The sequence below is a fragment of the Plecotus auritus genome (assembly GCF_963455305.1).
Source record: "Plecotus auritus genome assembly, chromosome: 3".
Lineage (NCBI taxonomy): Eukaryota > Metazoa > Chordata > Mammalia > Chiroptera > Vespertilionidae > Plecotus > Plecotus auritus.
Window position 1 is genome coordinate 211278529 of NC_137772.1, and position 23801 is coordinate 211302329.

The 23801-nt window shown below is 38.6% G+C and overlaps 1 protein-coding gene across 3 annotated transcripts in view; it reads left to right on the forward strand.

Moving 5' to 3' along the window:
• Positions 1-23801, forward strand: part of SCYL2 (SCY1 like pseudokinase 2) — a 55513-nt gene that overhangs the window by 151 nt on the left and 31561 nt on the right. For 2 of the 3 annotated variants that reach the window (XM_080660560.1, XM_080660562.1), the window contains exons 1-8: positions 7-258; positions 10848-11052; positions 17981-18138; positions 19450-19594; positions 21117-21266; positions 22154-22375; positions 22809-22925; positions 23520-23645. In XM_080660560.1, the coding sequence (XP_080516686.1) occupies positions 10876-11052; positions 17981-18138; positions 19450-19594; positions 21117-21266; positions 22154-22375; positions 22809-22925; positions 23520-23645 (1095 nt within the window). In that variant the 5' untranslated portion in view covers positions 7-258; positions 10848-10875. Of the gene's footprint in view, positions 1-6; positions 259-10847; positions 11053-17980; positions 18139-19449; positions 19595-21116; positions 21267-22153; positions 22376-22808; positions 22926-23519; positions 23646-23801 lie in introns of those variants that run through there. The other variant, XM_080660561.1, reaches the window with a different exon arrangement.

Below are 23801 nucleotides of genomic sequence, written 5' to 3' on the forward strand. Positions count from 1 at the left end.
CGAACCAGCGGGAAGTGACGTAATGCCCTGGCCGGCTGGTCTCTGGGTCTCCTTCCCTCTCCCTTACTTTCTCCCCGGTCCCTCCCCTCCCCTCCCCCTTCCCTCCTCCGGCTCCAGCCTGTGAGGGCGCGCGGGTGGAGGAGGCTATGGAGTGAGCTGGCTGCTTCCGCCGAAGCTGAGCCGGAGCCACCTGGAGGCGTTCGTCAGGGCAGGGGAGACGAGCCCAGCACCGCCCCTCCCGGGAGAAGAGGAGAAGAGGTGAGTGACCGCCCCCCGGGCACCGAGTGACCTCCCTCACTGGCCGCGCTCCGCATGGGCTTCCAAGGCCCGCGAGGGGGAAATGGGGGAGGACCCGCTCCCGGGCTAGGCCTCCCCAGACCCCCGGTGCTGGCGACTGTTGCTAGGTGACGGGCCTGCGGGCCGAGGGCCGGGCTGGCCAGGCTGGCCGGGCTGTGGGCGCCCGCGCGCAGTTGAGCTCGGGGAGCGTGTCCGAGAGGCCCGAGCCCCCGGACGAGGCCTGGAAGCGACAGGAGACCGCGGCTGGAGCTGTCTGCTGCCGGGAGAGCTCCCCGCTCCGGCTCGGGAGCTCGGGTTTCCGTCGGCGAACTCTTGGTTCCCTTTTGGGAAATTGGACACTCCTCTGGGACTGGATGAGACAGCTCCCCTCGGTTCTGGAGTCCGCCTCTGATAACCTGGGTCACCCCCCCGCCCCCCCAGGGCCCCAGCACCCCAGCGCCCCAGCGCCCGGCGTCCTTTTCTGACAGTGGCTCTAGTTCTGGAACGGAAGGTTATTGTGCTTGAGGTGGGTGGGGCAGGTGTTTTTTTAAGACTAAAAAACGCCGTCCACTCGAGGTTTTCTAAGCGGGACAGAAAGGATGGAGGACGGTTTAGACCGATAAAGCTTGCAAAAACTTCTTGCGATACGAATGAATACATACCTATGATTAGTAATTAAGGAGACCAGTGCTGTCAAGTCAGCTCCTGTAACAGTTTTCATGAGTCTCCAGACTTAAGCGACTTAAAGGCAGTAGTGACTTTCAGTTGTAAATTGCAAGCTATTTTTTTGTAGATCAAATTCAGGTATTGTCTGTATGATGATTTGTTTTACAAATTGGATTCATGTGCCTTTCCATTCTGGAAAATTAACATAGTTTTACAGCCTGTCCCTGTAAAACCCCCTCATGCTCTGGTAATGGTTTGAAAGTCAGGTGCTTAAAGCAACGTTTTGAACTTTGCAGGTGCTTTTGTTTGGCTTCCTGTCTTATTCTTTAGTATGAATGTTAATTTTTGTAAAATTGAAAAATGATTTATCAGCTGAGTATGGGTAAAATTCTTGTCACTATTAAATTGTACTCTTAAAAGATGCTTCTGGGGGATTGTGTAAAAGAAAGGAACCTAAGAAAGGTGAGGACCTTAATTCTTTCAGATCCACTTTACACATATGCAGAAACCTCAGAAACCTATTCTTTTGTCTCTAAAACCCACAAATAACCAATAAAATAAATACAAGCACATTATACTTCCATACAACAGAATATTTCTGTACAAATAACCCTATAATTGTGAATAGTCATGATCACATGTTTGAAATGCATGATTTCCCCCCCCCCCCCAAAAAAAAAAAATAGGCCCTCTTATTGTGTTTAACTCAAGTAACTCAAGTGACAGGCTTCATCATCTATCATCCTATATAATCCTATATAATAAAAGTTTAATATGCAAATGGACCCATCTGAGGAATGACTGGTCGCTATGATGTGCACTGACCACCAGGGGGCAGATGCTCAATGCAGGCACTGCCCTCTGGTGGTCAGTGCGCTCCCACAGGGGGAGCGCCGCTCGGCCACAAGCTGGGCTGACGGCTGATGGGCTGGCGAGCACAGTGGCCGGTCTCCGTGGCAGTGTGCTAAGGATGTCCAACTGATGGCTTAGGCCTGCTCCCTGTGGGCCTAAGCTGTCAGTTGGACATCCCCGCAAGGGCTCCCGGACTGTGAAAGGGCACAGGCTGGCCAGGCTGAGGGACCACCTCCCCCCTACCCCCAGTGCATGAATGTCATGCACCAGACCTTTAGTTTTCTATTCTATAGGACAGTGGTCGGCAAACTCATTAGTCAACAGAGCCAAATAACAACAGTACAACAATTGAAATTTCTTTTGAGAGCCAAATTTTTTAAACTTCTTCTAACGCCACTTCTTCAAAATAGACTCACCCAGGCCATGGTATTTTGTGGAAGAGCCACACTCAAGGGGCCAAAGAGCCGCATGTGGCTCGCGAGCTGCAGTTTGCCGACCACGGCTCTAGGAGGAGAAGTGTGACAGCTTCCTCTTTCTTGTGCCTCATTATCAATCTCTCAATAAGTCCCGTTGATTGTGCTTCTTGAATATCTGTCTTCATCTTCACCACTAGTTCCAGCCACAATCATCTCTCATCTGAAGTATCACAAGCCACCTAATTATGGTCTAGCTGCATTTACTGTGCCTCCTTCTAGGTTTTCACTCCATACTGAGTGACATTTTAAAAATACAGATCTAATCATATTGTCTCCAATATGTCTTCTTCAGTGACTTTTCATCATTGTTTATAAAAGAAACTAAAGTTCTTAGCCTGTTTGGGTCCCCTTATTGACTTTCTAACCTCATCTCCACAGTGCCTTCTAGCATTAGTTTCTTCTTTAGTCACTCTGTTCTGCTTCAGGTACATGGCTTTTGGTTATGAAGCTTCCTCTGCTTGGAAATGCATTTCCTTTCCTTTTCATCTAGTTAATGCCAACTCATCATGCAGCTCACTTCAGGAAGACTTTCCTGATTAGGATAGATTCTTCTAATTATGTGTTCTCATAACACCATTACAGAGTTGCCATATTTATTAATACTTAATAATTTAATGAGATGTTCCTCATCTTATACTGTGTAAGTGCTTAATAAATGTTTGTTAAATGAATGAATTCATTGAATGCTTCCTAAATATTCCAGGAATTGTACTAAACATTTTACATGCCTCATCATCTTTAATCCTCAGAGAAATCACTTGAAGAATGGGTGATATTTTCCCCCTTTTTTTAAAAAAAGGTTAGAAATAGTGTTAGGAAGGTTAGTTGGTGGTCACAGTGTATTAAGTATTAGAACTGGGATTTGGCCCTAGCTGGTTTGGCTCAGTGGATAGAGCATCAGCCTGCGGACTGAAGGGTCCCAGGTTCCACTCCGGTAAAGGGCACATGCCTGGGTTGCAGGCTCAATCCTCAGTAGGGGGCGTGCAGGAGGCAGCCAATCAACGATTTTCTCTTATCATTGATGTTTCTATCTCTCCCTCTCCCTTCTCTGAAATCAATCCTATCTAATAAAAGAGTAATATGCAAATTAACCATCACTCCACTACACACAAGCCACGCCCACAAGCCACACCCACAAGCCAATCAGGAGCAAGTATGCAAATTAACCCAACCAAGATGGCTGCAGCCACGGAGAGAGCAGGAGGGAGGCTTGGGTTTCCCTGGCGATGCAGGAAGCCAAGCTTTCCACACACCCTGACCGGCCCAGGCCTCCACTTAACGCTACAAAGTTTCAATTATAGAAGATAAATAAATCCCAACAGAAATGGCTGCTGCCACTGAACGAGCAGAAGGCTTGGCTCTGCTCCAGGCTACAGTTTCAATTGTAGAAGATAAATAAATCCCAGATACCAGGGCCTCCGCTTGGGTCGCTGGAGAGCATGGCCAGCCTGCAAACCACCACAGACCCCTCGCCCAGGCTGCTCCATGCCCTAAGGGAACCCCCACCCTGATCTGGGACACCCTTCAGGGCAAACCAGCTGGCCCCCACCCATGCACCAGGCCTCTATCCTATCTAATAAAAGAGTAATATGCAGATTGACCATCACTCCCCAACACACAAGATCACTCCCCAACACACAAGATGGCTGCCCCCATGTGGTCAAATATCCTGCCCCCATGTGGACACAAGATGGCCACCACAAGATGGCCAGCAGGTCAGGGCAGTTGGGAGGGACCAGGCCTGCAAGGGAAGGTAGTTGGGGGCGATCAAGCCTGCAGGGGAGGGCAGTTAGGGGTGACCAGGCTGGCAGAGGAGGGAAGTTGGAGGCAAACAGGCTGGCAGGGGAGCAGTTAGACATCAATCAGGCTGGCAGGGGAGTGGTTAGGGCGTGATCAGGCTGGCAGGCAGAAGCAGTTAGGGGCAGTCAGGAAGGCAGGCAGGTGAGCAGTTGGGAGCCAGCAGTCCTGGATTGTGGGGTCCCAGATTGGAGAGGGTGCAGGCTGGGCTGAGGGACACCCCTCGCCCCATGCACGAATTTTGTGCACTGGGCCTCTAGTAAAAACATATTTAAACAAAAAAGAACTGGCTTTTGAACTCAGGCTTTCTTGCCACTGAAGTCTGTGTACTGAATTATATAACACTTAATTCTCACACTGCACATTAGAATCACCTGGGGGAGCTGCTCAGTATACAAATGCCCTGACTGCACATTTATAAATTCTGATTCGAAAGGTTTGAGATACTACATAAGCATCTATATGGTTTAACAAGGTACTCAGTCATTAGATGTTATTAGATGTTCAGTAGAATTTGAAAACCATTGTCTTAGACCAGCCGTGGGCAAACTATGGCCCGTTCGGCTGTTCTATCCGCCCCGCGGAGCCGAAAGAGTGGAGGGTTCTCTTGCTCTCCCCTCCGCTCCTTTACTTTGAATTTATATTAGTTCACACAAACACTCCATCCATGCTTTTGTTCCGGCCCTCTGGTCCAGTTTAAGAACCCATTGTGGCCCTTGAGTCAAAAAGTTTGCCCACCCCTGTCTTAGACCCATGGTCAGCAAACTGCGGCTCGCGAGCCACATGCGGGTCTTTGGCCCCTTGAGTGTGGCTCTTCCACAAAATACCATGGCCTGGGCGAGTCTATTTTGAAGAAGTGGCGTTAGAAGAAGTTTAAGTTTAAAAAATTTGGCTCTCAATAGAAATTTCAATCGTTGTACTATTGATATTTGGCTCTGTTGACTAATGAGTTTGCCGACCACTGTACTTAGACAACACTTCAGTATTTTATGAATACCAGTTTTCACATACTGTACTACCATATATTTCAGATTTTATATGTTCCTAGATCAAGAAAGAACTGTAGACCTAAGGAAGTGACCTTAGGTCACTTAGTCAAATTTCCTACCCAGTTATTCTTTCTGCCTTTTCTAGCCGAAGACTCTGCAACTCCAGTGCTTCTACATTAAAATACAAGTTACAATAATTTAAAAAATCTGATCGATTTCCTGTAGTAAAAACTAAACAGGTACATGGTCTGGAAGTACCTTCAAAAGAGTTGGATATAATCTCTCCTCAGATCTTGCTTATTGTTCACATTACTAATTTGATATTTAAGCATATGTTTCCTTATAATCTCTCATGTTGCTTTTTAAACTTTATTGCACAGTGGTCTTAAGTTTGTAAGCAGTGATGGAAACAATGTTTTACTTCTTTCTCCTTGTTGAATGGACGTGTACTTCATAATACATTGCTAAGTCTCTTTAGTGATTTATATTTATTTCTTAAAATTGGGTTTGTCTTCTGTAAGTAATCTGTCCTAGCTCAACTGATAATATTAGATACTTTCTGTGGTTGTAAAGAGAATGATTGTACTCAGCTGGTATAATCTTTGTTTTCTGAGTAAGATTAAGTACTAGTATAGGCCAAAGAATGGTAGTAGCCACTTTTAAAAAACATCAATGTATGAGAGAAACATTGATTGGTTGCCTTCTGTCCCATCCAAAACCAGGGATCGAACCTGCAACTTGGGTATGTGCCCTGACCTGGAATTGAACCACTACCTTTTGGTGTATGGGACAACCCTTTAACCAACTGAGCCACACCAGCCAGGGTGAAATGATATTCTTTTATTTTTAGACATTTACATAGAAAGAAATCTTAGACAATGGCACCTCTTTAAGGAACAAAACAAACTATTTTGAGCTTATTTGTATTCATTTATATTGTTCTTTGTAGTCATTGTGTAATATTTTGTGCTTATTGAAAGTCTAGTCTCTGCTAGGTGCCATGAGACGAACAGTTACTAAACATAATTTCATCATCAGATGTAATCACAGTAACCTTTTTATTTGCATTACAATATCTACACTAATAAAAGAGAAACATTCAAATTAACCATCACTCCGCTGCACCCAAAAGTCACGCCCACCAGCCAATCAGGAGTGAGTATACAAATTAACCCAACCAAGATGGCGATGGGCCACAGTTGCCCCAGCGATGGAGGAAGCCAAGTTTCCCACTTGCCCTGGCCAGCCCTGGCCTGCGCTCAAGGCTACAAAGTTTCAATTATAGAAGATAAATAAATTCCAACAAAAATGGTGGTGGCCACAGAGCTGGAGCAAGCAGGAGACTTGGGTTGCCCCGGCAATGGAGGAAGCCAAGCTTCCTGCCCGCCCTGGCCGGCCCTGGCCTCCATTCAAGGAGGTGCTGAAAAAAAGAAAAAAAGAAAAAAAAGGAGGGGCTGGGACCCTGGGTCACTGGGGGGTGATCAGGCCAGGATGGGATGGCAGGGGCCAGTTGGGGGTAAGAAGACCAGTAGGGGGGCCAGTTGGGGGTGAGCAGGCTGTCAGTGGGGGGTCAGTTGGAGGTGATCAGGACAGCAGGGGGGCAGTTTGGAGTGAGCAGGCCAGCAGGGGGGGGGCAGTTGGGGGTGAGCAGGCTAGTGGGGAGGGAAGGAGGGGGTGAGCAGGCCAGCAGGGGGGCAGTTGGGGGTGATCAGGCTGGCAGGGGGGCATTTGGGGGTGAGCAGGCCGGCAGCAGGGGGTAGTTGGGGGTGAGCAGGCCAGCAGGCAGAGTGGTTAAGGCAGGCAGGCAGGTGAGTGGCTGGAGCCAGCAATCCCGGATTGTGAGATGGATGTCTGACTGCCGGTTTAGGCCCGACCCCTGTAAACCGGCAGTAGGACATCCTTTGAGGGGTCCCAGATTGGAGAGGGTGCAGGCCGGGCTGAGGAACACCCCTGCCCCCGTGCACGAATTTCATGCACTGGGCCACTAGTTTCTAATAAAAATTCAAGTTCTACTTTTCAGTATTTTCTTCTTGGCGAATTAAGAGACTCTTTTTGCACTTGTGTTACTTGAAAATTCAGGACATATTTTTAGCATGTATATAGTTTTAACTACTATATTCTTGCTATGTCTAGAATTTATGAGTAGGCAGAACTGAAAGAATTGCCAGTTCCTTTAAACTACCTGCCATCAGGTACTATAATACTCAACCCACCTTTCATCAGGTGCATGTAAAATGTAGTAATACAACAGATTCACTTACTGGTTCTACTAAAAGCCAAGTGATGGCTGAACCAGATGGTAGAAAGGTATAATCTTGGGATCATACTGAAGTTGTCTCAAATCTTATTTTGGCTGAGATTTAGGAGGGTAAGATAATTGAATTTCAAGTGAATTCTTATGGTATACAAGGGGAAATGGCTTACATGAATATATATTTCTGTCATTTATAACTTTGTCTTTGGAAAACATATGCTTATTTCTTTATTCATTAATCAAGTGAAAATCTGAAAAGCTATCACTTAAAGAAAATATATTTAGACTCTAGGTTTTTTTATATGTTAAAAGGTTATTGCTAATAATTCAAAATGTTGTTTTACAAACTCATTCAGTTTATCTGTCCTTAATCTTCTGTTGCTCTCATGATATTCTTTTTAGGTCTCCTTGGGTTACCATTTTCAAGCTCACAGTCTTAATTATTGCATTGCTTATAAGGTCATGGTGCCTGAATTTTGATCTTCAATCAAGAAGTTTTTCCTAAGTTTTTGGCCCACATATTTGAAAACCTATTAGATATCTCCATATGAAAATCATTAAGGCAATTCAAATTCAATCTATCCAAAATTGAGTTCTTCCTCCCACAAAAGACAGTTGCCTGCTTTAAGTCTTGCCTTGGTAAATGGTTTCACTCTTCACCTAGACTCTGAAATTAGACACCTGATGGGATTCCTAGTTTTGTCCCTTCCCTTTAATTGGCCAGTAAGTTTTCTTAATTCTAATGCATACTCGTTTCTTAATTTTTCCTTTCTTCCCCTTCCTTACAGCTATTTTCTTAATTCAGCAACTTCTCTCTCTTTTAAAATTTTGATATATAATATATTAAAGGACATAATGAAATTTAATATCTATACTAATAAAAGGGTAATATGCAAATTGGTCATGATGCCCTCACAGTAACAACTCAACAGCAGGCTGCGTGGGGCAACCAGGCCGTCAGGGTGGTTAGCGAGGGGCGACCAAAGGACTGAACAGCAGGCTGCATGGGGTGACCAGGCTAACGGGGGTGGGTGGGCAGTGAGGGGCGACCCAGCTGGCAGAGGGGCAGTTGGGGGTGACCAGGCTGGCAGGGGAGCAGTTAGGGGTGATCAGGCTGGCAGGCAGAGGCGGTTAGAGGTGATCAGGCTGGCACGGGGGGGTGGGGGCAGTTAGGAGCCAGCAGTCCCGGATTGTGAGAGGGATGTCCCGGATTGGAGAGGGTGCAGGCTGGGCAGAGGGGACTCCCTCCCCCCATGCATGAATTTTGTGCACTGGGCCTCTAGTTAATTATAAAGTAAACATCCATTTAGCACCCCGTCCACTCACCATCTCTTTCCTATCTTCTTTGTCCCTATTTCCTAGTGTCTTTTCTCTTTGAATTCTTGCTTTGTATTCTCTCTCTCCTCCCTCCCTCTTTTCTGAAATACATGTTCATATTCTCTTTAGTCTTGCCATATTCCTTACTTTCACCCCTAGTATATCATTCACTCTTGATGATTGATCATCTCACCTCATGCCTGAAATCCGTCTGTGGCTTATTATAGCTTGATTTCTTACTACTTTTATACCCATGGTGATCTCACTTTTCTAAGTCTTCTCTCCCATACTTCCTTCTTATACTCCAGCTTTTATCTGAACTGCTTAATTACTCCAGTACTTCTACCATTCACTATCTAGTTCACTCCTGCTCACCTTTAAAGACATCTGTAGTATTACTGTTTGGGGGAAACTTGCTTCCGTCTGTTCCTCTTCTTTTTGTTCCTGTAACACTGTGCATGTACTATATTCTTTAACATTTTATCACTGTAGGCTAATGCTATGGTTGGCTTACTTCTCTCTCTCTTGCCCCTTGGATGGTAAGATCTTTCATGACTTATTTTTCTTTTACTTCTTTCTTCCCAGTTTCTTATATGGTGTCAGGTACATAGTGGGTCCTCAATAAATATTAAATAATTCACCAGATGAACTTCCATGTCTATTCCTACCTTGTGTACACTAGTGTTGACTCTGTTTAGATTATGAATAGGCATCTCAAATTTGAATATAAACTCTGAAAATATCCTTTGTTTTCATACTGGACTATTTGTAGTTTTCAGATCACATCATAGTCTTTCTCTCCTTTATGTCTTGACATATCCTTTCTGGAATGCTCGTTCCCATTTTTTTCTACCTGAAGAACACTTCATTTTTAAGCCCATTTTTGTGTTCCCATAACATGGTACATTCATACTTCTAGAGAGTTGCTTTAAAATTTTGGAGGTCTGAGTCTGCTATTGGACTGAGTCCCTAAAGAGCAGGTATGTTTCCATTTACATCTGTATTCCCAATGTCTAACAAGTGTATATTGAGATGTGTTTTATGGCCCAGCATATAGTCTATCTTAGTGAATGTTCCATGTATACATGAAAAGAAAATGTATTCTGTTGTAGAGTGTTTTAGATCAGATTGTTTAACAGTGTTGTTTAGGTCTTCTATACCCTTACTGATTTCTGTCTACTTGGTCTCTCTGTCCATCTGTTACTGAGTGAGGACCCTTCTAGTCCAACTATAATTGTGGATTTGTCTCTCTATTCTTTTAGTTTTGTCACTTTTTGCTGCATTTATTTTGAAGCTCTCTTATTGAGTGTGTACACAGTTAGGTTTGTTATGTCTTCTTGATTAATTAACTTTATCATTACGAAATGTCCCTCTTTGTCTTCAAGCCTATTCTGTCTATTAATATAGCCCAGGGGTGGGCAAACTTTTTGACTCGGGGGCCACAATGGGTTCTTAAACTGGACTGGAGGGCCGGAACAAAAGCATGGATGGAGTGATTGTGTGAACTAATATAAATTCAAAGTAAAGGAGCGGAGGGGAGAGCAAGAGAACCCTCCGCTCTTTCGGCTCCGCGGGCTGGATAGAACAGCCGAACGGGCCGAATTCGGCCCGCGGGCCATAGTTTGCCCACGGCTGATATAGCCACACCAGCTTGGTATATTTTCACATTCTTTTACTTTTAAGTCATCTTGTAAAGTGGTTTTAAAGTGGGTTTCTTCTAAGCAGCATAAGTTGGGTCTTCCTTTTTAAAAAAATCTAGTTTGACAATCTGCTTTTTAATTTGAATTTAAAATGACTTATACTTAATGTTATTATTTATATGGTTGGATTTAAATCTACTGTTTTTAGCTCCTTTCAAGTTTTCCATGGTTGTTTTTAGTATGAAGGAAGATTCAGACCCTTTACACCACTGTATGTCTTAAAGGGTCCAAGTTACATAGTTGAGCAACATTCATATCAGTGTCAAGTGTAAATATGTCTTTTTCTTCCTGGTCTGTGACAGTTGAGGTTGCAGAGAACTGTTTGGTTCCTAGACTGAAATTTGCACGAAAGTTATGTTGGGTTCTCAGAAGACTAAACCATCATGTAGCTTTTATCTCTATAGGATTGTTTTGCTGAATGTTTAGATATATTAAGCTTTTCATACTAAGTAATGAATGTTAAGTGCTTAAATAAGAATAAAGAAATGATCAGAGCTCCCCTATCCCCTTGTATTTCTAGGTAATTATAATTGCCCAATATTGCAGCCATGGAGTCCATGCTTAATAAGTTGAAGAGTACTGTTACAAAAGTAACAGCCGACGTCACTAGTGCTGTAATGGGAAATCCTGTCACTAGAGAATTCGATGTTGGTCGACACATTGCCAGTGGTGGGAATGGGCTAGCTTGGAAGATTTTTAATGGCACAAAAAAGTCAACAAAACAGGTAAGTTTTCATTGAGTCCAATTGGAAAAAACACATGCTAATAAGGATAATAACATGCATGAATGCATTTTTATGTTAAGAAATGCCAAAAATTATGGGTTCTTTAGTTCTCATTTTGTCTGATGAAGTCATACAAAAACAAATACTTTTTTTTTTTTTAAATATATTTTATTGATTTTTTACAGAGAGGAAGGGTGAGGGATAGAGAGTTAGAAACATCGATGAGAGAGAAACATCAATCAGCTGCCTCCTGCACACTCCCTACTGGGGATGTGCCCGCAACCAAGGTACATGCCCTTGACTGGAACCGAACCCGGGACCCTTCAGTCCGCAGGCCGACGCTCTATCCATTGAGCCAAGCCGGTTTCGGCCAAAAACAAATACTTTTAAACATGCCTTGAATCTCCTGGTTGTGAGTATATTGTTTGATATATCATCTCATCTTATAATTAAATTTCGTTTACTTAATAATCAGCTGCACAAATGATTATGTAGTATTACATTTTAATATTTAGCAAAGTATGTTTTAGAATAAAAATTGTCATGTTCCTTTTCATATTTGTCAATAAGTTATTGGGAAAATAAGCAGTTAAATTTTTTCATCATTAAATGCATTCTTATGTAGTGTATTCTCATTCCCTCTTTAATTCTATAGCCTTCTTGAAAATTGACTCCTATAATATTCTTTTGCATTTAACCTGAATAAGTTTTACCATCAGAAAGGGTTATATTGCCCTAACCGGTTTGGCTCAGTGGATAGAGCATCGGCCTGCAGACGGAAAGGTCCCAGGTTCAGTTCCGGTCAAGGGCATGTATGTACCTTGGTTGCGGGCACATCCCCAGCAGGAGGTGTGCAGGAGGCAGCTGATCGATGTTTCTCTCTCATTGATGTTTCTAACTCTCTATCCCTCTCCCTTCCTCTCTGTAAAAAATCAATAAAATATATATATTAAAAAAAAAGAGAAAGGGTTATATTTGTAGGCTACAGTCAGTACCAACGTGTCTTGCTGTATACTTATTTTAAAGTTATTTTAAAACTAACTGACCTTTTAGTGAGGAGTAGTTTGAATGAGTTGTAGTATTATTTTCTAAATTTGACTTAGGAGATCCAACAGATTGTTCTTAGAAATGTGGAGGATCATTAGTGTTAAATTTTACTGCAGCTTTCTGTTGGAATTGTTAAAGAATTGAAAAACCTTCCCGTTTAAGTCCTCCGGAGAAGTATGTTCTTTAAAAGGAAAATATCACCATTTCTAAAAGTACTTTACTTCCCTAAAAGTGAAACATTTGGATTGTAAGACTTATGGGATTTATTACACCAATTTTCCGGTGACTATCACAGTCATATAATTGTGGATATGTATTATTTGTCACTTTTCCAAAATCAGCTTATTTCCCAAACAAGTCTATTTAAGACTAAATTGGCTTTGATAATACTTTTATGAAAAGTATTGCTGGTATGTGGTTTGTACCTGACCTGCAAATCTTTTTATTGCCATTTGGAGGGAGTCTTTAAGTCCAATATTGATCTGTGTCTTCAATGCTGACTGATTTGTCATTTTTTGAACATTGTTTTCCCTTTAAATTCAACAAAATTTCATCCACAAAGTAAGTGGTTTCTTGAATATTGACTACTTAAAAAGCTCATGAAGTTTGAAGTCATGAAGCCTGTAAATGACCAACCTCCCATAATAGCACAAATAGTTTTTACAAGTATTTATATAAGGGAAAAGTGAAAAAACACCAAATTTACTGAATTTTACATTACTTTTTAAGGATGTGGCAACATAATAGTGTCTTTGTGCTTAACCAAAATTGTCCTAGGTATTTGTGTTTATATTAGTAGTTCATACGCTGACATCCGCTGATAATGTTGGAGCTGCTGCTCATAGAACATGAGAACAAGGCACAGATAATAGACCATTGATTAACTACTGTACAGTAATACAGCAGTTCTTAATTGCTGACTGCCAGAACTGGGTTCTCTTAGGAAACTTTACTATATTTCTTGCCTCCTCACCCCCAAACTTACTGCTTTGAGGAAAAATACAGTTTTGAAATATTTCATTGTTCTCTATGGATGTGGTTTTGAAATGTTTTTCTTTGCCTCTTTCATACCTTATGGGTCAGAACTGATGATCTGGACTACTGACTCATTCTTGAAAGAATAGCTAAGTCTTTACCCACCTGGGCACTGAGTTGGGAATCACAGAAAATAATCTAGAGTTTTGCTATTAAGTATATTTAGTATGGTAGCCACAAGCTATATATAGCTATTTTAATTAATTGAAATTATATAAAATTAAATTCAGTTCTTTAGTTGCACTGGTCACATTTCAAATGCTTCATAGCCACATGTGATTGGTTTTACCATACAGGACACGATATAGAACTTTCTCTGAACTTATAGAAACTGGAAGGAAAAAAACAAACAAAGGAAAATGATACTTTCCTTAGTCCTCCCCCTCCTTACTTTCCCCTATAAAGGGACATTGAGACTGAGGGCATCTTTCTTGATGTAGCATACAGTGTACTTGATTGCAGTTGTGTTTTACTGGTATAGCAGAATAGATGATCTTAAATTTGACTTTGAGGTAAACACCAGATTAGGGACTTTGTGTTGAGAGATTCGAATACCTAGTTTTAATAGTTAAAAATAAATAAGGGTGTATCTTATCTCTCAGTCTTCTCAAAACAACCTTATTTTTAACTTAATCTAAATAAAATTTTAGATTTTGCTTTATCATTTTGAGAAAGAAACATTGTCCCAAAATCGCATGAAAAAAGAGTATGATGCTTGGCAGTCATCACTGGCCAGTCATGAAAGACCCATAAAATAGAGATCACAGGGAACCACTGTGTTTAAAAAACCATCTCTGGTAGCTTGAGGGATAGGTTAGTGGAGGTCATGACTGCTGTTAGGAAACCCTAGACACATTGGTCTATATTAACTTAGATTTTATTACTTAAACTATCTTGTTTTCAGCAAGTGTTCAACTTTGTAGTGAGCAAAGTAGCTTTTAAAAATTATAAATTAGGCCTATATCAAAAGATACATACAGTCCTAGCTGGTTTGGCTCAGTGGATATATACAGCCTCCATTTTGAGAAACATTTGCTTTTACAATAAATAATTTATTTCATAGCCTTTTTAAATTTTAAGATAGGCTATTTAGGAAAAATATTGTTTTTAAAAAGTATTTTTTATTCACCTGATATTTAGATTTATTTACCATAGTTCTGATCCAGTTGGCATTCCTTTTTTTTTTTTCTTAATCCTCACCCGAGGCTATTTTTCCATTGATATTTAGGGAGAGTGGGAGAGAAAGGGAAAGACAGAGAAAAACATCAGTGTGAGAGAAACACATCTATTGGTTGCTTGGGAGGAGCCTGCAACCAAAGTATGTGCCCTTCACTGGAATCAAACCCGGGACCCTTTGGTCCGCAGGCTGACGCTCTGTCCACAGAGCCAAACCATAGAGTGCTAAATATGGCTTACATTTTGTTTCAGTAATTTTTTTAATAAAAAAGAATCAATTTTTATTTAGAGTTAACAGTTGTGGAAGATATATTGGATGATTACACTATATTATCTTTTTGTATGTTTGAAAATTTTCATAATGAAAAGTTGAAAAAGATTTTAATTCAAGATGATAATGAAAAGCTTCATGTAATTGCTTATCTTTATTGACTACCAGTAGGCAATAAACATCTGTCTTCTAGGTGTAGATCCTGTGATGGGTACAGAGGTACTTAAGGCATGGTTTCTTTCTTCAAGAAACTTGTAAACATATAAGATGGTAGGAGCTTTACACATGTGATATTTGTTAGCAGAGGTTAGTATAGTGAAGTATTAGAAGGAAAACACAATTGGAAATTAGATAATAGTCTTCTGATGAAAGGGTTTTCTCATAGGATGTAGGTATGAGGCCTAAAGGGTTGGTTAATTAGTAACAACTTTGTTGAAAGTGGTTACTTTAATTAACTGATTGAAACAAAGAAAATAACCTATTCTGACCTATGTAGGAATCTTTCGTCTTTGACCTAAAAGAAGTCTGAGAGAGTTTCATGTTTTTCTTCTTTACGAACTGTAGTGTTCCTCCTAAAGGTGGTGAAACTGCAAGAGTCAAGAGCCATTTCACATGACCTGTTTTTAAAGATGTAAAACATCTTGAAAAGATAAACAGATTTAAATTGGGATGCATTTATAAAATGTGTTATAGCAGAACACTTACTAAAATAAGGTTTGCACATGAATAGTGAGATAGGAACTTGAACTTCTAGGTCATTTGTTTTTAGTTCATATTAATCCTATATAATAAAACCCTAATATGCAAATCGACCCAATGGCAGAACGACTGGTCGCTAAACGCACACTGACCACCAGGAGCAGACGCTCAACGCAGGAGCTGCCCCTGGTGGTCAGTGTGCTCCCACAGGGGGAGCACTGCTCAGCCAAAAGCTGGGTGCATGGCTGGCAAGTGCAGCGGTGGTGGCGGAAGCCTCTCCTGCCTCCGCAGCAGTGCTAAGGACCCCTCAGGGAATGTCTGCCTGTCCGCTTAGGTGGACATCCCCTGAGGGGTCCCGTACTACTGCGAGAGGGTTCAGGCTGGGCTGAGGGACACCCCCCCCCTGCCCCCCCTGCACAACAAATGTTGTGCACTGTCGCATAATGCTCTTAGCTCCAGATTGTCTTGTGTCTCATAATGAGCAAAGGAGGTAAAATAATGTATTTATATATGAATGTTGTTTAAAGCTCTCACTTAATTGATTGTTTTCCTGAAGGCATATGTCATGTTTTACTGGGGTGCTCGATATATATTGGCTATGTGTTATTTTTGGGGAGACAAAACGGTATATTGGCTAAGAATGTGAGCCCTAGGATTAGATTGACTAGGTTCGAATCTTGATTTTTTTTCATCTTACCAGTTGTGAAATCTTAGATAATACATTTATCTTCTTCACAATACCCTCATTTGTGAATTGAGGATAATAACTTGTCTCATAGGGTTGCTATTAGGAATGAAAGGATTCCTAAAAAGTACACAGATGCTTAGGGAATGGGATGTTAAAATTCAGTACTAAATAGTCCCTGTATGTTACCACTTTTCAGAGATTTAAGTTAAGGATAGCCTCTAATATCCTTAACTCACTTGTACATATATAAGGAACCTCTAACTTAAAACAGGTTGTATTTGAGAAATTTATTGGTTTGGAATTCTGCATTCAAATCTCTGTTATGTGATTAGGTTGCTAGGCTAACTTGTGAAAACAGTCATAATGTGGCAAAAATAATGGCAAAAATAATTAGAAGAGAACAGAAGTAAAATGGAAAGATATTATTTTGGGTATTGAAGTTTAGTGGTAATAAACTTAATTAGAAGTTTTTGAAAGAGACTTTTATAGAAATTCTGGAAGAGCCGTTCAAAAATCTTTCATGACAGGAGGGGGATGGGAGGAGCTGAAGGAGGGCATAAGGGGTATAAATGGTGATGGATGGAGACTTGGCTTGGGGTGGTGAACACGCAAAACAATTACATGCATTGCCACCATGTGCCCACCATCCTGATATCATTGCTGACATGTACACATAAGGAACCGTTCGACATTGAAACGGGGACTCAGAACTGTTGGACATTGAAATTGGGACTCAAACATTTTTTGTTATTATATGTTTATTTCTAGTCTGCAGAGGCAAGATTTTTTAAAGGAAAGAAATGGGGAAAAAAACAGATACAGAGGCAAAGAAGCATTGAACAGACTGTCAAACTACAGCGGGAAGGCAGGGGAGGTTGCGGTGGGCGGGGGGGCTGTAAGAGATCAACTGAAGGACTTGTACGCATGCATATAAGCATAACCAATGGATACAAGACACTGGGGTGGGGGGGGGGGCAAGTAAAGGCATGTACCAGGGCGTAGGGGAGGCCGGGGGGGAGGTCAATGGGGGAAAAAAAAGGGAGACATATGTACTACCATTTGTAATACCTCAAACAATAAAAACAAAAAAACAAAAAAAACAATTACAGATGATGTGTTGTAGAATTGCACACCTGCAACCTGTATAATTTTGTTAACCGGTGTCATCCAAAAAATTCAATGAAAAGGAAAAAAATCTCTCAAAGAATTTTGGAAGGCTAGCATTGATTCCTGCTAATTTTGCTTCCAGCTTTATCAGTTTTCTTTGTATTTATGATGAAGATATAACAGTGGTTATTCATCAACTATCAATATGGCTAGTTTTTGACTGATTTGTTAAGATTGGGTAAATGGATGGGAACTATTTTTCTGGGGTAACTGAGAGAATGAAAGCAAGATGACAGTTAAGAAAGATGTATGATTTTGGTAGTATAAAATAAGCTGTGAATGATCTCAAAGAGTGATGGGGAAGCATCTTCCTGTACTGGTAACCATTCCCATTACTACCCATAACAAGATGGGGATAGAGTAGAAGGTGAGAGAGAAATTATAGGTTATTCATGTGTAAAAGAAGCTTATAAATTGTTTTGTGTATACAATCTTTTAAGAAGGATTTCAAAATTTTATAATATACTCCAGTGTTACCATTTTGAATAGCATTTTGAATTCTTAAACATTTTAACTTTTATTTGAATTCTGGTTACGTAAGAGACTGCTTACTAAATGTGGGACAACACATTACACACAGTTTATGTGTACCTCTGATACCAGAGTTCAGATACGGAGATTTTACTATGTTCTTAGATGAGGCTGTGGGTCTTATACCTTTAAAAATATTTAGATTTATTAATCATGAAGAAACCAGCTTTTTGATGTCAGAAAAGTATTACAATGGTGCTAAAATTTCCAGGTTATTAGTTTTTAATTATTTGAAGACTGTTGTGACACTTAAATAAAATTTTAATACTCTTATATATTCTTGATTAAAATTAGTTACACAATTCTTTTTTTAGGAAGTGGCTGTTTTTGTCTTTGATAAAAAGCTGATTGACAAATACCAAAAATTTGAAAAGGATCAAATCATCGATTCTCTAAAACGCGGAGTCCAACAGTTAACTCGGCTACGGCACCCTCGACTTCTTACTGTCCAGCATCCTTTAGAAGAATCCAGGTAAATTTTTATAAAAACTTATGTAAGAAGCTTCCTGAACAAATACTTTATAATAACTTTATATATGAAATCTGTCTATATAGTATCCTTGTCAGTGAAAAAATTTTTATAAACTGAGTGTTGAGTTCTTAAGGATTGGTTATTTCCCTAAAATTTATTTGCATATTCTATGTATATGTCTGTTTTTGAAATATTAACTGAAGCTTTCTTCACATTTTCCATGAGTCTATTTGCTTATTCTGTGCTCAGCACTGAAATAGTCAAAGTGGAAGATGCAAGAGAAGTATAGAATACAATCCCTATCTGAAAGTTGCTGTCCTTGTTAATTTGCTAGAATTTCCTGTCCTCTCTTCATTGATTCACTCTTTGGGGGCTATTTTTATGTGTGTTCCAGGTACTGTTTTATACATTTAACCTACTGTGCTCAGTTTGTTAGTCCATAGCCCTAAGTTACTCTACCATCTTTCTCAAGGATGAGCTTGAGATCTGTTACTGAGAATGACAAGAAAATGAAATTTATGATGTGTCACCTTTTAAAAAAATATACATTTTTATTGATTTCAGAGAGGAAGGGTGAGGGGGAGAGAGAGAAATGTCAATGATGAGAGAGAATCATTGATCGGCTGCCTCCTGTACGCCCCCCAAACTAGGGCATGTACCCTGACCAGGAATCGAATCCTGACCTCCTGGTTCATAGGTTGACGTTCAACCACTGAGCCATGCCAGTTGGGCAAAGAGCAGTAATTTTAAAAATTTAAAAATCTGACACCTTTCAAAGTGGTATATAAAATACATAAAAAGCAAAGCTTCTCCTATAGAATTGGTTATAGGGGACCTGGACCTATGCCCTGTCCCTCTTTCTGATTCCTCTTGCTCCAGAGGCCTTTATGGGAAATCTGTAGCTTCCTTTGCACATAGTCTGAAAATTATAGCCTTATAAATAAAGAGAATATTTTAGGTATAATGTAACAATATTTTAAATTAGTTCATTGGTTTTCCATGAAGAATATCAATAATCAAAAAGCACGGTTGAAGTAATGTTTTATTTCCTGACTTTTTTTAAGTTTTAAAAAATGTATCACAATGGTTATAACACTTAGTTTAAAAGACTGTTGAATGATTTACCAGTATAATTCCTATGCAAAGCTTCCTGACATTGTTCTATTGGTTTGAGTTATTAAGTTGATACTGAAGAGAAATCTAAAATAGATTATGTTTTTGTTAATAGAACCAATAATATTTTATGTATATGTAATTTTGATAATGTGGAAAAAATGATAGTGAATAACCCTTTTTTCCTTTTTAAAACAGGGATTGCTTGGCATTTTGTACAGAACCAGTTTTTGCCAGTTTAGCCAATGTTCTAGGTAACTGGGAAAATTTGCCTTCTACTGTGTCTCCAGACATTAAGGATTATAAACTTTATGATGTAGAAACTAAATATGGTTTGCTTCAGGTATGTATTTTTATTCATCATGTGAAAAGAATTTTTTCCTTCAAAATTGTTTTTGGCTATTTCACATTTATTAGCCATGTAGACTACTTTATGTAAACCATTGCATTTTTTTTTTTTTTTAGTAATTTAAAAATTATTTCTTTGTTCTAGAATTTTCTGTAGTTTATTTCTAGACTTAAGTTATATTTAAATTGTTGGAAACATAATATGGGTAACCCTTTGGATAAGGGCACTCATTAACTGGTGCATGGGGTGGTTCCCTTTTGATTTTTTTGAATTTTAAATCTTGTGAATTCATTTCATAAATGTTAAATTGAAATAATAAAGTATTTAATAAAAATAAATTATATCTTTAAAGGAATTATTTAATAGGTATCAGGAGATATAGTAAGCCATTTCATATATGTCCATATTTTCTGATTTTTCTTTCCCTGCTTAGAAAAATATCTTCAGCTCTATAGAATAAATTGCAGTAGATTCTTAGTTCCTTGAGGACAGAGATCATTCCATTTATTATTTTTAACATCTTTATTAAGGTATAACTAATTGGCATACAGAAAATTTCCATATTTAAAATACACAGTTTTATAAGTTCATAAATCATCACCACAATAAAAATAATGCATATATCTTGCATATATCCATTAACCCCTATTTCCCCCCCCACCCCCCCGTTTCCTCATACCAGTTATAATCCCTCTCCCCTGCTCTTTCTTATTTTCTATCTCTTGCCACCCTAGGACATCACTGAACTGCTTTCTGTCACTATGAATTGGTTTGTCCTTTCTAGAATTTTATAAATGGCATTATACAATATGTATTCCCTTTTTTGGCCTGGCTTCTTTCAGTAAACCTAAATGCTTTGAGAATGAGAGAACATTAGTTAATATTTGAAAACTGAGCACAATGCTATTCAGAAAAATTGAATTTCAATATGAAGTATAAGTCTAAAAAATACTAAGAATTAGAATTAAATTGACAAAGGTATGTCTGAATATTTACTATCTGTAACTCAGGAACCAAAGATTTCCTCAGTTTTCAAAATCAGGAATTGAGTAAGTTTGGATAGTAAAGTGCTTTTATATTATCTTTTTGCTTATAGAAAAGAACTTAATGGCCCTGACTGGGTAGTTCAGTTGGTTAGAGCATCTTCCAGATATGCCAAAGTTGTGGGTTCCACCCCCACTCAGGACACATACTAGAAACAACCAAATGAATGCATAAATAAGTGGAACAACAAATCTCTCTCTCTCTTTTTCTCTCTCCCCCTCCCTATCTCTCTCAAAACAAACAAAAAAAATTTAAGAAAACAACTTAATAGTTGTACTCTGGTTGTTGTTTTGTTTATCCTAGCAACTGCGATTATCTGCACTTTTGCGTTTGTGATGAAATTTAATTGTTATCTGACAAATAAAAAATCTTCTATTGGGAGAGGCAGCAATTATGATTTATGAGACACTTTATTGTAATTGAAAGGAGTTTTATTTAATGTAAAAATGTCTGGTTATTTTTACATTTACAGGTTTCTGAAGGATTGTCATTTTTGCATAGCAGTGTGAAAATGGTTCATGGAAATATTACACCTGAAAATATAATTTTGAATAAAAGTGGAGCCTGGAAAATAATGGGCTTTGATTTTTGTGTATCATCGACCAATCCTTCTGAACAAGAGGTAATGAAGGTGTTAGTGTTCTAATTTTTTAAAGCTATGGAAATTTGTGATGGCGTCTGGAATGGTCAAGAGAATTTATAAGCCTGACAAATGTCTAGAAATAGGCTGCATGGTATAATGGTATGCTTAAGTTTATAGAAAATTTTTAGAGTTCATTGTACCTAAGAGTATTCTTCAGCTCATTTATTCCACAATAGTTAATGTTGCTTGAGAAAAAGATGATTTAAATAAATTTGAGGACTGTTGGGTTAAGGTATTTTTTTCCTCACCATGTCAAATGCACTAACAAACATTGTGAACCTCCCGCAGGCACTTGTTACTTAGTGATTATACCTGCCTATTTACAAAAACACTGCAGTATTTCAAGTTTTCACTATACATAGTTGTTAAGGGGACCTTGATTTGTCCTAAGATAGATTTGTAATTTAAGTAAACATTTTTAAGGGAAGCAGAAAGAATTTGTATTGATTATGTGCTGTGGGTGAAGGACTGCGTTAAGTCTATTTTCCATACATTTGTTTAATCTTACAACTTTTTGAACCTATTAACTAAATCACATAGATAGTAAAAGAACAAGGTTTCAATCAATAATCTATTTGAGCCCATAAAACTTGAACCCTGTGTATCATAAAACATAGTGTATCATATAGTCTTCTGGAAGAGAACTCCAGTAATCTCAATGTAAGAGATCTTTTTATTATCTTTTAAATTTGTTCCATGCACTTTCCAGGTTTGGAAATGAGAGAATTTTATGATTTAAGGTGGGGATGACAATTTTTACTTACATGGCTAACTATGAATTTAAAACTAGATCATTGCTACTTGATAGAGGTTTGTTTTAATTTAAAATATGTAAGCTATAAAACCTCTTTTCTGTCTTCTTATAGCCCAAGTTTCCATGTAAAGAATGGGACCCAAATTTACCATCATTGTGTCTTCCAAATCCTGAATATTTGGCTCCTGAATACATACTTTCTGTGAGCTGTGAAACGGCCAGTGATATGTACTCTTTAGGAACTGTCATTTATGCTGTATTTAACAAAGGGAAACCTGTATTTGAAATTAACAAGCAAGATATTTATAAGAGTTTCAGTAGGCAGTTGGATCAGGTATTTACCTTTAAATATTTGCTTGCATTAAAAATGTATTAAGTGCTGCTTTGATTTTTTTTTTCTAAAATGTATTCAGAAAATTCTGAGATGAGTGTCTTATAGTTTGTTTGCATAAAATCAACTTAGCAAAAGTAATTATCTAATCAATGAGGATTAGTTAAAGTCTTACTACAACTGTAATCATGACATGTATTTACTAGACTGAATTTTAAAATATGGTCTAAAAACTGGGCATTTTGTTTTAGGAATAGAAATAATCAGCTAATAAAGATAAGTGTTTTAATTATCTTGCAGTAGTAGAATTAGCAATTTGAATCTAAAAATATATTTTTAAGTAAATGTAAGTTTCTTAAATGGACTTGACAGTATAAATGCATATCTCTGAATATTTTTATTCATATTTAATTAATATTATCACTTTTTTGAATAGTTGAGTCGTTTAGGATCTAGTTCACTTACAAATATACCTGAGGAGGTCCGTGAACATGTAAAACTACTGTTAAATGTAACTCCAACTGTAAGACCAGATGCAGATCAAATGACAAAGGTAAGTGAGTACACATGAATTTCTGCCTTAGATAGAGGAACAGAAAATCTGTGAGAGTAGATAAACTGCTTCTAAAACAAGATTTAATCAGATATAGTCCCCAGATAATATCTGTATTCTTGAATGTATTAAATATTCAGTTTTACTCTTAAACATTTAAATAATTTATGTATATACCTGCTCTGATATAAAATTAAGATTTCAAAGAAACAACAGTTGTGACATAGTTATACATGCAAAAATTTTGGACACTCCAACTCTTGTTCACTCATATAAACATGGACGGACTTTAATAGATTAATGATGTTCTTTGTATCTCGAACCTATTTTACTTAATATTTCAATATTTTACTAGTTATGTAAAAAAAAAAAAATTATTCCAGGCAACTCAAAGGTACTGCTTCTGAAAATTTGAACTTGTAAAGAAAAATAATTTGCTACTTCCTTATTCTGATTTTTTAAATTAGAATTTTTATGAAGTAATCTTTTAGCATTTTGTTAAATATTCTGAATATTTTTTCATCAAACTGTGGCAGTTGCAGATATGGGAAGTACCTTAATATTTATCAAAATAATTTTATTTCCTGTTTTTAGATTCCTTTCTTTGATGATGTTGGTGCAGTAACACTGCAGTATTTTGATACCTTATTCCAAAGAGATAACCTTCAGAAATCACAGTTTTTCAAAGGACTGCCAAAGGTTCTACCAAAATTGCCCAAGGTTTGTTGTTGGTCAGTTTCTTATTATAGCCAGGATTTTAGAATTTAAAGTTTACTTTAACCTGCTATGATAACTCTTTCAAAGAAATAAATGTAACTTTTGACTGTAAAGGACTTGAAACTGAAGCCAGAAGTTTAGTGGACCTTCTTTTGCATT